Source organism: Electrona antarctica, assembly GCF_951216825.1.
Source record: "Electrona antarctica genome assembly, chromosome: 4".
NCBI classification, from domain to species: domain Eukaryota; kingdom Metazoa; phylum Chordata; class Actinopteri; order Myctophiformes; family Myctophidae; genus Electrona; species Electrona antarctica.
This window is the reverse complement of record NC_136809.1, coordinates 46,961,892-46,975,795: the sequence shown is the minus strand read 5'-3', so window position 1 is coordinate 46,975,795 and position 13,904 is coordinate 46,961,892. Positions and strand designations below refer to the sequence as shown.

Genomic DNA, 13,904 nt, shown 5'->3' with positions numbered 1-13,904 from the left:
TCTGGTGTGAAGTGCAAAAGATGGAGCATGATTCAGTGGTAGTTCACAAGCCATTGGGTATTGTTTGACTTTATCATACAGTTACAGTCAATGGTAATTCAGCAGATAGGTAAGTACTGTCATATTCAAATTCAATGCAGCCGTTTCGGGCGTCTTTAACAACAACCCCAGATTTTTCAGGCGGTTTCTTTTTTCTGCATAATTATTCCTCACCTGTGGTGACAGACTTCTCCCCTCCCTCCCTCCCTCCCTCCCATCCCCTCCCCTCCCACCCCCTCATGTGTTTCTTCATCTCTCTCCTTCCAGTCCCTCTGTCTCTGTCTCGCACATTTGTTGTCAGTAGGGCTGAGTCATTAGCAGGATCTCCAGGTAATGTACCCTTGTCTTCCTCATTTCCTTCACTGATTGGCTGTGTCCCAATCACTCACTACTACTGCACTATAGTGCACTATACTATAGTCATTACTCCATTCTATTTGGTGTCGTTTGAATGTATAGTGAGTAGTATATCATCTATACTATAGTGAATCACGTTTGTATCCCACAATGCATTGTGAAGAGTAGGGTACCAATTATTTTTTTCCTGCATTTTGCCGATGAGTTCACTACATAGTACTCTAAATAGAATTCCCTGCATAGGGAGTAGGGAGTAGTGACTGAGTGAGTTATTTCGGACACAGCCCTCGTCTATTTATCCCATCCCTCCTTTCAGCTAACACCAATGCAGCATGTTTTGTCGCATCACAAGCACACTTAAACTTTACATGTCATGCTTTTAACATCCACAAGCGACGTGTGTTGTTTTTTATTTTATTTTTATATACTTTCTTTTGTTTGCTTCTCATTCTCTGTGTTTGCTTGGTGCTGCTGACTTGTGTTTGAGGTGACTTCATGACCGTTAGCGTTAAGTGAGTGCACCTGTGCACGTGTGAAAACGTTAACAGTTGCTCAAAAGCATGTATATATACAGCACTGTATATTTATGAAAAAGACAGGGAAGGGAAGAGAAGAGAAGTGGAAAAAGTGAAAGAAATTGAGACGGTTTCAGACTTAACACCTTCTTCTCCAGAGCCATTAGTCAAGTGGGTGAATGGTGTCGGAGACTGGAGGCCCCCTTAACCCTCAAACTACATAAACAAGACCTACAGTTACAGCCCCCCCCCCCCCCCCCCCCTCCAGACAACCACAGTGTTGTCGCACCCATGTGCATTCACATTCTCCACCCCTTCAAATCGATAAATTAACTAGTGCTGCGCGATTAATCAAGAAAAGATCTAATTTCTGAATTTGAGCAAGTATCGTGCGGCACTAGTTGGCGGTCAAATTCATTTGAGTTACTCTTACGTTTTTGCTACAAGAGAGATACTTTACGAGAGGTTTAAGTCAAAGCAGCACTTTGATGTTGTCTGTTTAAAGCCACAGTAGTTGGGTCCAAGTGCCACAATTTGAATGTAGTAATGTCCAGCAACTACAGACTAAAGACAAATATTTTCATGGAAAAAACGAGAATCGTGTGAGAATCGTGATCTCAATTCTTGTGGAGGACAATCGAGATTCACATTTGAGCAAGAATTGTGCAGCACTAAAAAATGAACATTGAGGATTTTACTGTGTCTATTAATATTGTATTACCATTCACAGACAAATGTGGAGTGTTCACTTTAAGTCTGAAAGTGTACAAATGGACCCTGACGGGCGACTTTCAATTAACACTTCAGTGTTTGTTTTTCGGCTACTCTACCTCATGTGACCCGCAGTGCACCGCTTACTTGTTCTTTCTGCAGGTGGCCCCCACTATTTGTATGAGGAGAGAACACGTCTGACTGTGCATGTGCACGTGCAGATAGGTCCAGTCATGTCGTCGCCCCCCCCCCCCCCCCCCCCCCCCCCCCCCCCCACGCACACACACACACAATAGTATTGCTGTATTGACCTGGCCCCTCTAAAGTAGAGTACTAATGCACAAGAGTTCACATGCCGGGTCTTTGGCCGACTGCGTCTGGTCTGCATGGATGCCTATAGAGGTCACACGTACACACACAGCTATGCACGCGCACACACACGCGCACACACACACACACACACACACACACACACACACACACACACACACACACACACACACACACACACACACACACACACACACACACACACACACACACACACACACACACACACGTTCTCTCTCAAACATGGGATTACATACATTCCAGTCAGAATAGTAGCATTAGCCTGCCCAAGCCTTTTCCACTTTGTTGTGTATAATTTTCTACTAGGCTTCTTTAAGAAGTGGAAAACATAATCTTGCTTTAATTAAAACAAAACAAAAAAAGAACAAGTAATCTATTCGGGGGCCGACAGCATCGCTGGAGACCACCGACTCATTACCTATGAAACCCACCCCCACTCTAAAGAACCCATATAGATTAAGTTTAACAGCAAGAAACTATACTTGTTATCTGATGTCTAACTTGGAACAATGTCAATTACATTCACCAGTGCTCTGATGTAACAACCCTTTGGGGCTAAGGAAGCAGTTATGTACAAAACCTGCCGTGGAATGTTACGGGTAATTCAACACCTGGTGAGCAGCTAATCTTGTGCACCGCTGGACAATGTGACAATGACATGTGACAATGACCACAGGTTGTTGACACGCCATACTGTTTTCCTGTAATTGCCTTCACAAATTTGTGCCGCAGGGCTCATTCTTACAAAAGAAAACGCCATATATCATGAGCGCAACTACTAATACCCAAAGTGGTGAGGGGCCTCTGTAAAGCGCACCTCCAAAACCGCTCTCACTTCTGCCCATAGGGGGCACCACAAATGTGAACAGTGAAATGAAATGAAAATATTTCATACACAGCTAGTACACCCCACAACTGACACAGCCCTGGGAAGGCAACCCGGCCTGGCGGAGATCTGTGCTCCAAGGAGCACACTTTTGTAGTTGTTTAGTCATAGCTTCAGCCATATGATACACAAAAAGACGATTTCCCCTTTAATGGTTTTATTGTTTCGCTTATTTTGTTTGAAAGTCAAAAAATTGACCCTTGCAGGCGCAGCAGGGGCGAGGTCAATTCCGACCGACTTCCCGCGAGACCGACCGACATCTCGCGAGAGCCCGGGAAATTCACCTCGCCCTCTTTCCACACAGACTGTTCCAGTTCCAGTGTGTGTGTGCGCGTGCGCGTGTGCGTGCATGTGTATGTGTCCTTTCCTGTAACGTAGGAACAACCACAGAAAAGAGTGATAACTCAGACTTCATGAAGCCCATCCACAATGTGCTTCATGTGTTTAAATTAAAAGCCTCTTGTATTCTCCTTACAGAGAATAAGTCTCCACCGCGACCGTTTGGACTCAACCACTCAGACTCTTTGAATAGAAGTGATCGGATAGATGCCCAGATCACCCCAACCCTGGCCAGCAGTAACAACCAGCTCAATGCCTTTCTGCAGATCTATGTGCCTGACTACTCAGTCAGGGCCGGCTCAGACCTACAGTATATAAAGGTATCTCTCTCACACGCACGCACACATGCATACACACACACACGTTTGTCTTACCATCATTGTTGGGGTGTCAGAAGCAGTGTTAAATGGGGAAATGGTGCATTTATATAGTATCCAAAATGGAAGCACGCTCATCTCAAAAAAAGTTGACGGGTGCTGAACAAAAGAATATACAGTACATACAGAAAGAAGGTAGGATGTCCGCACACCGTTCTTAACCCATTTAGGCCTGACGTCGAAATTTAAAAAGTCTTTTTAAAATGTATTTTTATATATCAGTGGATCTCAATTTTTCATGTCAAAGGACCCCAGAAATTATGTAATATGCCGCCGACCCCCATCTGAAAATATGTTGTTCCAGGGACCCCCGGAAGTAAAGATTTGAGTTAAAAACTGAAACTCTGAAAAGAATATATGTTCAAAGATTTGAGGCACATTTTCACGATTTTTCAAAAAAAACTTTAGCTATTTTTCAATAGCTAAAGTATAACATAATGCTTTAAAACACAAAAAGGGGTTCCCGCCCAAAATGGGTTAAGCTCCCAGTAGTATTTTATTAGAGAATTATTATTATTAGAAATATAGTGCCTTAATTAATTCAAGGTTCTTTACATTCACACACCGACAGTGGAGGACACCATGCAAAGCAACAACCTGATCATCAGGAGCAATTAGGAGTTCAGTGTCTTGCTCAAGGACACCCTACCTCCTGAGCACTGCTACTACTGCTCCCAGTTTTGGGGAAGTCCGAACTAATCAATTCCTTTGGATTGTTCACCCCATCACTGGTCAGAAATCTTTCTTAAAAGATGTGATTTTGCCAAACCTAACCTAACCATTACCCTCAAAATCCTAATCCCTAACCCTAAAGCGTATATAAACTTGGGGTCCCTTAATGGCACTTGTAGATAACTTACAGTTTGATACTGTTCCAGACTGATTAAGTTTAAGCATGAAGAATACACGGCTATAGTATGTCTATGTTAGAAGAGCTGTGTGTGCGTGTTCAATGCATGTCTTGCTCTGTTGGGTGACCAATGCAAGCCATGTTGAGTTTTGTTGTGATTTGTGTTAGTGGACCATTATTATTTTTTTCTATCTACTCATTAGTTGTTTTTGTCTTGTGTTTTTGTGTTTGAATAACCCGATTCAGGGTAGATGTGGTCTATTAATTGTCTCCTCCTTGTTGGAGTAGGATTATGCAATTTGTCGATACTTTTGATACTTGAGGAATTCTACATCTTTGTGTATGTCCTGTCATTACAGTCATTTGTATATACAAAAAACATAGTCTCCGGCCTGCCCTACGGTGGAGACAATAAAAGACATACGTACACACAAAACAAACATATACTTAAGCACCAAGCTACCTTCATTCCCCGGGCCTACACATGATACTATCATTTCTACAATACTACCAGTGTTAATATCAACCGTTTAGTTTGATCATCATCAACAACAGTATGACATAAACATTACATCCAACATATCTTTCCGGTTGACCGTACGGTAAACACAATGTCTGACGTTCCCACAGGTCACGCGTCAGCAGTACCAGAACGCGCTCATGGCGTCACGCATGGACAAGACGCCACAGTCCACGGACAGCGAGTTCACCAAGATCGAGTTCACCACGCTGACAGAGCTCCACGACGGAGGAGAGGAGACGCCCACCGTCGTGACCACCGTCTGCGCGGGGAGCGTCACCTCGGCCGTCGTGACAGCGGTCGCCAACGAGTCGTCCCACCTGCTCAACCAGCAGCAGAACTGTGTGGGCCTTAGCAGAAGTAACCACAGTGCCCACAACGAGGGACCCGTCTAGCCCCCGCAGAGCCCCGGTGGACATCGGGAGGACAGGAGGAGAGGACAGACCCGGTCGAGCCCTCATTCAGTGGGCCTATACAGCCAACACCTGCATGCCCGCCTCCCACCCATGCCCCCCCTACCCCCACCCAGAAGCTCCAGCCTGTCTTGTTGACAAACATGGAGGGATGGGTGAGGATGGAGATTAGGGAAACTCGAACCAACAACCCCCCCCCCCCCCCCCTGCCCCCCCTCTCCCCCAGCCTGTGAGGACCTTTAAGGGAGTGTTGGGGGTCCTGGGTTCATCGCTACCTGAACCCCTTGTTTGTACTGCACTCTCTTACAGAGGGTGCGCTTGGACAACACTTTGACTGAGCTTCATTGTTTGGGACAATCGATCACTTCCATAGTGGAGAGTTGGACCAGCTGGACAACAGTGTGAATGCGAGTCCAAACCCTTCCCCCGATATGCTCACTGACACACACACGCACGCACGCACGCACGCACGCACGCCACCTTTTCCTCAGACCAAAGACTTTGGTCCCCACTTATAATACACTCCATATAATTCACACACACACACACACACACACACGAAAATACTCCCCATCAGTGCGTTTTTCAGGGAGGCTCAGTTGACTGTTAAAACCCAACTCGAAACACTCAAATCAGGCACCCGTACAAGCAGACAAGCAATGGTTGGTCAAAGACTGTACCGGATACCGCTTTGAAAGAAACCATGAACCAAGAATGTTTTCCTGTATTTATTTATTTTATAAAGAAATGTATGTATATATGTATGTATGTGTGGAGACGGATATGACAAAATGGCCTGCAAAACATGCATGAGCGTGTGGGGTACACGTGTCATATCAAAAAGACATGCTACATATATATACTGTAGAGATGCACATGCATTCATGTATATGAATAGGTGAGGGTCCTTTACAGATGTACATTACAGATCTTGTTATTTTTTACTATTATCCTAAATCAGGCTTATGGTACAATATCTTTTACACCTTTTTAAAAAAAAAGAATCACACTATTGCCTTAAATCATATAATTAATTATTTTAACAAAGTGCAATGAACCACAATTTATTTAAAAGATGATTATGAATAATAATAATAATAATAATTAAAATAAATCACTGTATTATAAATTGACAGATATATTTGTACGGATGTACTGTATGTATGTGTGTATTTGTTTTGTTTTGTTTTTTTGAAAAGCTGCAACAGTCCACAAGCAAAATTGTCCTTGTGTTTTTCTCTCTCTCTCTCTCTCTCTCTCTCTCTCTCTCCCTCTCTCTCTCTCCCTCTCTCTCTCCTCTCTCTCTCTCTCTCTCCTCTCTCTCTCTCGCTCTCTCTCTCTCGCTCTCTCTCTCTCCCCCCCCCCCCCCCCCCCCCTCTCTCTCTCCCCTCTCATGCTGTATGTATGATCATACACCCTTTGACCTCAAACACAGCTTCAGTTATGCTTTTGATATGGGAGTTTTGGCCCCTAACAAATTATTTAGACAAGTCTGTGATACTGTTCAGGGGATTAGGGAGGGCGGTTGTGTTGAAAGTGCCGACTCGGCACAAATGAATGTGGAGTTACACCTGACTTATACTTTTGTCCGCTGCAGGTGTCTTGCACCTGAAAATGTAACAATCTACAAGCTCACGATGGCGAGCTTGTAGATCGCCTTTTTGCCAGTGCGAGACGCGATGTGCAACTAAGCATAGATCAGGCTTTAATATGTTTCTTATTGTTACCAATTTTACAGATAATCAAACTTGATAATTGCACAGTATTAATGACCTCATCTAACATGTTGAGCATCATCAACTTCACAAAAAGCAACCTCGACATTAAATATGTCCACAAATGACACAGAGCTCGTTTCCCACTGTGTGTGTGTGTGTGTGTGTGTGTGCGTGCGTGCGTGCGTGCGTGCGTGCGTGCGTGCGTGCGTGCGTGCGTGCTTAGTTTCAGGTGGTGCGTGTGCCATACAGTATGTTGTGTGGAAATGTGTGCGTGTGTGTCAGGCTTCCTTCAATCACGTCCAGCTCATGTTGAGCTTACATGTAGACTTAAAAGGCTATTTTCTACAGAGCTTGCATAGACTGGCCATTCGTTCACTAGCCTATAGGCTGACTTATTTAACACCAGATAATGTGACTGAAACAGGACTTAAAGCATTCACTCCGCTTGGTAAACACATGTTGAATCTATCATAATTCTGGCTTGAATAATAGTAAATCCTAAGGAAATCTGTAATAACTTCAAAGTATCGCTCTTTGCAGGTGTACTGTATAAAGATAGGCAACTATTAAAGAAGAGACTTACTGTTTTGTCTTAAATAGATATGTATGCATGTTAATTTCTTTCACAATGAAATTATTCTTGAAATATGTTTTGACAATAATTTCCACATTGTTATTATTACCTCAGACAAAAGACAGAAATGGGTTTTAAAATCTATGCTAACGCTTGACAATTACCTGTGGTATTTGTGATTCCTATTTTAGCACAATATTCTGTTTACTTCATACCTGTAGCAGCATAGATCCTAACTTTAGCATTTGACTTCTTGTTTTTCTTTTGTTTTTAATTGGAGTTACAAGCTCCGGAACATGCGAGTGCTGTAAGAAGTTTTGAAATATATTCCATAGATGCAGCCTGTTAACATTATGTACATTGAGGGAGTTTTCCTGTCACAATATTTGTAGTAGCAACGTCATACGGTTGGGATTTCTCATTCTTTTTATATGTGATTGCATTTAAATGGTAGTGCAATTTAAAAACCACTGGTGGTCACTGTTTCCACATGTCAGTGTGTGTGACAGCTGTTGACAGCATCCATGGACGAGCAATCGTTCCATTGATGACAGTGACCTTGTTGAATATCCAGAAATAATAATATGCATAGACTATGTTTGCAGTTATGTTTGCTATTTTTTTGTTTTTTTTGTTTTTTACTGTATCATGTTCCTATGCATCAGGTGAACTCTGCTCTGCAGGGACAATCATTCCAGAGAAAAGCAATGAATGATGATAGTCGTATTTCACTTCATACTCCAATTCTCTTGCTGGAACGTAGTGCCAGGCATAACAACAAGAAACATACATTAACAGATGACAATTCTAAAGTCTCAAAACAAAGAGAGAAACAAATAAAAAAAAGTGGGTTTATAAAACTAACTGAAACCCTGACTTGTCCATTGTACAGATCATCACACACAGTTAATATTGGTCATGGTGGTAATTAAATGTGAGTGATGCCCATCACACAACAACACACATGTACACAGTCAGCCCATATGCACATTACTGACAAATCTCAATCTCTTGCTGTGTGGAAGAAGCTTTTTTAGGCTTGCTGCTTAGATGTGCTGCTTTCCATTCTGTTAATATTGTGGTTTCTTGTCCAACCCAAATGCTGCTACTGTAATGCACGCCGGTCATTAATGCCACGTATTCCTACAACCCGAAGACAATATTCCGTTTGCCTCCTCCAACTGGTGGTACAATAAAAAGTGAATGATTAACACAAAGATAACTGGTGATGGAGTAACATGAATTTACTTGTGTCTTAGCAGCAATTTGCAACTCTAGATTTTGTTATAATGCTCAGATTGAAAGAGGATAATTCAAGCTTGGACTACAGCTGCAATGTTGGTGAGTTTAATGTCGTTTAAGACAAGCAGATCGCAAACGCAAATGGATGAGTGGGGAGTCAATGGAGGGTATTGCAACTCTAGATTCATCCCATTATAAAAAAAATCTAGAGTTGCAAATTGCGGCTACTTGTGTCTAGGATACTACTACTCTGAATGATTCTAGTTGACTTTCCAAATCAGTTTCAATTCACACAAAGCTGTGTGAGCTCATGAAACTTCTACTGTCGATTAGGTTACACACATACAGTAATGATTGGTGAACTGTTAATTTAACTCGGTGTTCACATTTTACACATTCAAGAATTGAATCACACCAGAAGTTCCCAAGCCCTCGAGACCCAAAAGATAAATATGGTGGTGAGATAATGGATAACCTCTGTAGGAATAGCAGCAAAATGTGTGTTTTGAAGAAAACTCAAAATGCTGGAAAATGTCACCTGTGTGGACGAGGTGAGAGTGAAGGCTCATACATAGTCTGGATTTTCGGTGGTGGGGTGACCACCGAACTACAACATGACATCACGAGCCGCGGTGAAGAGCAAACCACCGCCACCGCTCCAGCCCTTCTCTCTGTTTTTACTCACCACCGCTCAACGTTATTTCAGCTTTGGTGGTCAGCTCACCACCGGAGCGGTGGTCACCTCACCAACAAAAATCCAGACTATGAATAGGCCTTAAGAATCCAAAGAATACAGGGAAAACTAGTTTTATTGTAAAAGCTACGGTTCAAGAGGTATTGGCCAAAAACATTAAGTGGCTGTTGTAGCGCCACCGTGAGGGTCTGGGGTCATCACCCCATGGCTCATGTACCTGTGGAGCAGGTTGAGAGAGCAGTGCTTGTGGCATTTAAGTCAAAACGGGCCTCTCCTGCAAAGTTTGGAAGCCAACCTATCAGTTTCACAATGATCACTGATTGGTCCAACGGTGCCGGAGATTAGCTGGGCCCAATGAACCTCAGCAACCACAACACAACCAACATAACCTACTGTTTATCAGAGTTATAAAGCCCAAAACCTCTAGCTCCAAACACAAAAAATAGCAAAAAGCCACATACCGGTAAATTGTTCCCTGTTACAACTCACACCTTCAACGACAACACAACATGCAAACTGTAGATTCACATCAGCATTAAATTAAAGAGCCAGAAACAGTTACTGAACATGTCAGTAGTCATTGGGTCCCAATATGGCAGCAATAGTACACCAGCTTGAATCACACTAGCATTAGTCTCTCGAGACAGACGGTTGACACCGTTTTCCCTTTGTTTTGCAGATGGGTTCCCAGATTGGCTAGTAGACACATGGTATAATGGTAAATGGTGCATTTATATAGCACCTTTATCCAAGGCGCTTTACATAGATTGTGCATTACATTCACCCATTCACACACACATTCATACACCGATTGCGGCGGAAGCCATGCAAGGTACCAACCAGCACACCGGGAGCAATTTGGGGTTCAGTGTCTTGCCCAAGGACACTTCGACATGTAGACAGGAGGAGCCGGGATTCGAACCGCCGACCCATGGATCATTGGACGACCTGCTCTACCTCCTGAGCCACAGTCGCCACATCATACATACACAAGCAGCAAAGAAGCAAAAAAAAAAAAAAGTTCCTACCTTGAGCCGTCTTGTACTTCACTTGGACTCTCTCTCTAGTTCATGATGAGTCCTCCAGCGGCGTCACTCTCCAGCCTCTCCATCCTCCATACATCTGGCTAGCTGGCCAGTCGCCAGTACTTTCCTTCCAGTATCAATGGCACCGACCAGCCTCATTGTCTTGGCTGCCATCTTCTCATTCAGCCTTGGATGTTTAGTACTGCACATAGCAGCGTCTGGTGTAGTGCAGTTGACTAGGGTCCAGCATTCACAGCATGTCACGCCACAGGAGAATGGACTCATAGGTTGAGAAGAAGGCTTGGGGGTCTGGGGTCATCACCCCATGGCTCATGTACCTGTGGAGCAGGTTGAGAGAGACACCATAAGCTTTGAGTAGAAGTAAGTGAGGTAGAAAGAAAGTGAGCTGACCAAGAGCCACATACTGTACTGTACAGTGTACAGTATGTGGGTACAGTGTACACTAGCAACAGCAGACAAACATACACAGCCTGTACGTATACGGCATCCTTCTGGTTACAACATATACAACCGTATACAGTACATAATAGCCTATTATATCCTGTGACAACATACACAGTCTAGTATACGTATAGATGTACATACTGTATACGTAATGTTAGTTTTATATCAGATACATTTTAGGAAGGAAGCTGTGGGGACTTTGGACATGCCTGAACTGAACTAGGATTGAGGGCAATTCATGTTGTGTAACACTTGGTTCAATATCACTTTCAATTAACTCATCATTGGTAAAGAGTTAACAATGAAGTTTCATTGGTGCTGTGGCTGTGTGGCACCCCAAACAAAGCATTGTGTCTGTATTATATATATATATGTGTGTGTGTGTGTGTGTGTGTGTGTGTGTGTGTGCGCGCGCGCTGGTGTATGCACAGCACTTATCTCATTGTCTGTTCATTTCACCGTGAGGGGTGAAGAAAACCTAATAATAATATCTATGGTGAAAACACCCGCGTGCTTCCTTCACCCTCCCTCCCTCCCACACACGCACACAGTCAGTCAGTCACGCACACACACATACACACACGTACACACACACACGTTAATGCTTAGCATAGATAGCTATTAGCTAACTCTAGCCTAGTGAAACGAAAAGTGTGTCAGGCTAAACTAACTCACCTGCAGAATAAAAACAAAACGAACAACCAAAGTTTGTCATGTAGATGAATTAACTTCTCTTTCAAACTGTCAGCTGTCACACACTTGTGACCGAGTAGTTTTCACTTCCTACTCCTCCCAGACTACTCCACTCAACTTCCATGAGGTGTAAGGTTACATTATATGTTGTTTATTTCACTAGTCTTTTTACTACCAAACCTAATTGGGAGCTAGTTTCTGCCTGACTGTCTGTCTGTTTGCAGCCAGAAGAGAACCCATCGGCAAATAAAGGAAAAACAGCACCAGCTGTTCAACAGGGGGGAGGGGCGTGGCTACCGGAGGTTTTTAAAGGGCCCGCTTGAAGCCTGCTCAGGGAGTATCCAACAATAATTCACACAATAGGTGGTGGCAGGTGTCTACTTTATTGTGAGTTTGTGACGCAGGTTAAATTTCTAGGGCAGTGGTTCTCAATCCTTTTCATGTCAAGGCATGCACAGACACTTTGAGCCCAGGTGCTCAAGTGAAAAAAGGGCACCTTGTGCGGCGTGTGGAAGCGCCGACTGCTAGTGTGTGAGATTTATAGATTTTGGGGCATAATGTATTAGACACTTTTAATTTAGAATTGATCGATGTCACCATGGGCCACATACAATACAAAACAAAAATAAAATGAACGAACTGTACAAAAACAAACATTCAAAAGGGCACTTTGCTGTCCAGAGGCCAAAATAGCAGATGCTTTAGCACCACTTGGTGTCAGGTGCACACCCCTTGCTGGTCAAGGTTCATTATTGTCTCCACCAGGCCCAGGCCGAAGGCATGGGGAGAGAGTCGCCTCGGTCCCAGGCTTACTTAATTATCTGCGAAAAGGGGGAGAGAGTATGGATGGATGGATGGATGGATTTTATTTTGTCATTGAACACTGTTTACACACATGTAAAACTAAATTGATTTGTTGACATCACTCCAAAGCAGTACAAAAGTAATCATATGTGTTAGTAGTAGCACCTAGTAGGTACCAATAATAAAAAGCAGTAAGAAAAAGAAATACCAGTGTATGTACAGTCAGTGAAGAGTTCATGTTTTTGGACAGGGGGGGACGGGGGGGGGGGGGGGGGGGAGACGACGACTCTATCTCTTGGTCAGAGAGTTCAAGAGGACAATGACTGAGGGGAAGAAGCTGTTTCTGGATCGGGTGGTTGAAGTCTTGAGGCATCTGTAGCCATTTCTCCTCTGTGAATGGGAGGGGTGGAACAGTCTGTTGTTGGGGTGGGAGGCATCCTTGATGATGCTGAGGGCTTTAGACTGGCAGCGTTGTTTGTGGATGGACTCAATTGATGGTAATGAGGAACCTATAATGCGCTGTGCAGTTTTCACCACCTTCTGTAGTGATTTCCGCTCTGCCACAGTACAGTTTCCGTACCAAGCGGTGATACAGTAGGTCAATGTACTTTCAATGGTACCCCGGTAAAAGTTTTCCAGAGTCTGGTGGGATAGCTTGACTTTCCTTAGTCTCCGCAAGAAAAAGAGACGCTGGTGGGCCTTCTTTATGAGAGATGATGTGTTTAGGGTCCAGGAGAGGTCTTCAGATATGTGGACCCCCAGGAACTTGAAGCTGGTGACACGCTCCACCTCCACACCATCGATGAGGATCGGAGCATGCTGCCCTCCTCTGCTCCGTCTGAAGTCCACAACCAGCTCCTTTGTCTTGGAGGTGTTAAGGGCGAGGTTGTTCTCTGCGCACCACCTCACCTGGTGTTGTACTTCCTCCATATAGGCGCGTTCGTCGTTGTTCTTGATAAGGCCAATCACTGTAGTGTCGTCTGCGAACTTGATGACATGGTTTGAGGCATGTGCAGGTGTGCAGTCGAAAGTGAAGAGGGAGTATGTTTTGCACTCGTCCGTGTGTGTGTGTGAGTGTGTCCGTCCGTCCGTCCGTCCGTCCGTCTGTTACTAGCTAATCTCTGGCACCGTTAACCTGGTCGATGCCAAATTTTGCACACACACTCCCTGGATGCCAACGAACCTCTGCCCCAAATTTTCCAGAACGGCCTGTTATAGCACCACCAGGAGGTCGACTTTTGTAAAACACATTTTTTTATATTACTCCTCCAGATTCTGTCCAAACATCCCGCAAATTGTTACACAGTAGGCCTATCTCTATAGTCATGTGT

The 13,904-nt window shown here is 43.9% G+C and overlaps 1 protein-coding gene and 1 long non-coding RNA gene across 4 annotated transcripts in view; one reads left to right on the top strand and one right to left on the bottom strand.

The window, feature by feature from the left end:
- cnnm2b (cyclin and CBS domain divalent metal cation transport mediator 2b) overlaps positions 1-6,410 on the top strand; it is a 53,589-nt gene extending 47,179 nt beyond the window's left edge. Inside the window, exons 6-8 of one of the 3 annotated variants that reach the window (XM_079500388.1) lie at positions 307-369; positions 3,337-3,518; positions 5,056-6,410. In XM_079500388.1, the coding sequence (XP_079356514.1) occupies positions 307-369; positions 3,337-3,518; positions 5,056-5,340 (530 nt within the window). In that variant the 3' untranslated portion in view covers positions 5,341-6,410. Of the gene's footprint in view, positions 1-306; positions 375-3,336; positions 3,519-5,055 lie in introns of all 3 variants that reach the window. The other 2 variants (XM_079500387.1, XM_079500389.1) reach the window with 2 other exon arrangements.
- The window catches only part of LOC306922674, an 86,758-nt gene extending 74,793 nt beyond the window's left edge, over positions 1-11,965 (bottom strand). Inside the window, exons 1-2 of the long non-coding RNA XR_013789954.1 lie at positions 11,752-11,965; positions 10,615-10,949 (exon numbers count right to left, since the gene is read on the bottom strand). This is a non-coding gene — a long non-coding RNA (uncharacterized lncRNA). The remainder of the gene's footprint in view (positions 1-10,614; positions 10,950-11,751) is intronic.
- Between the last annotated feature and the right edge of the window lie 1,939 nt (positions 11,966-13,904).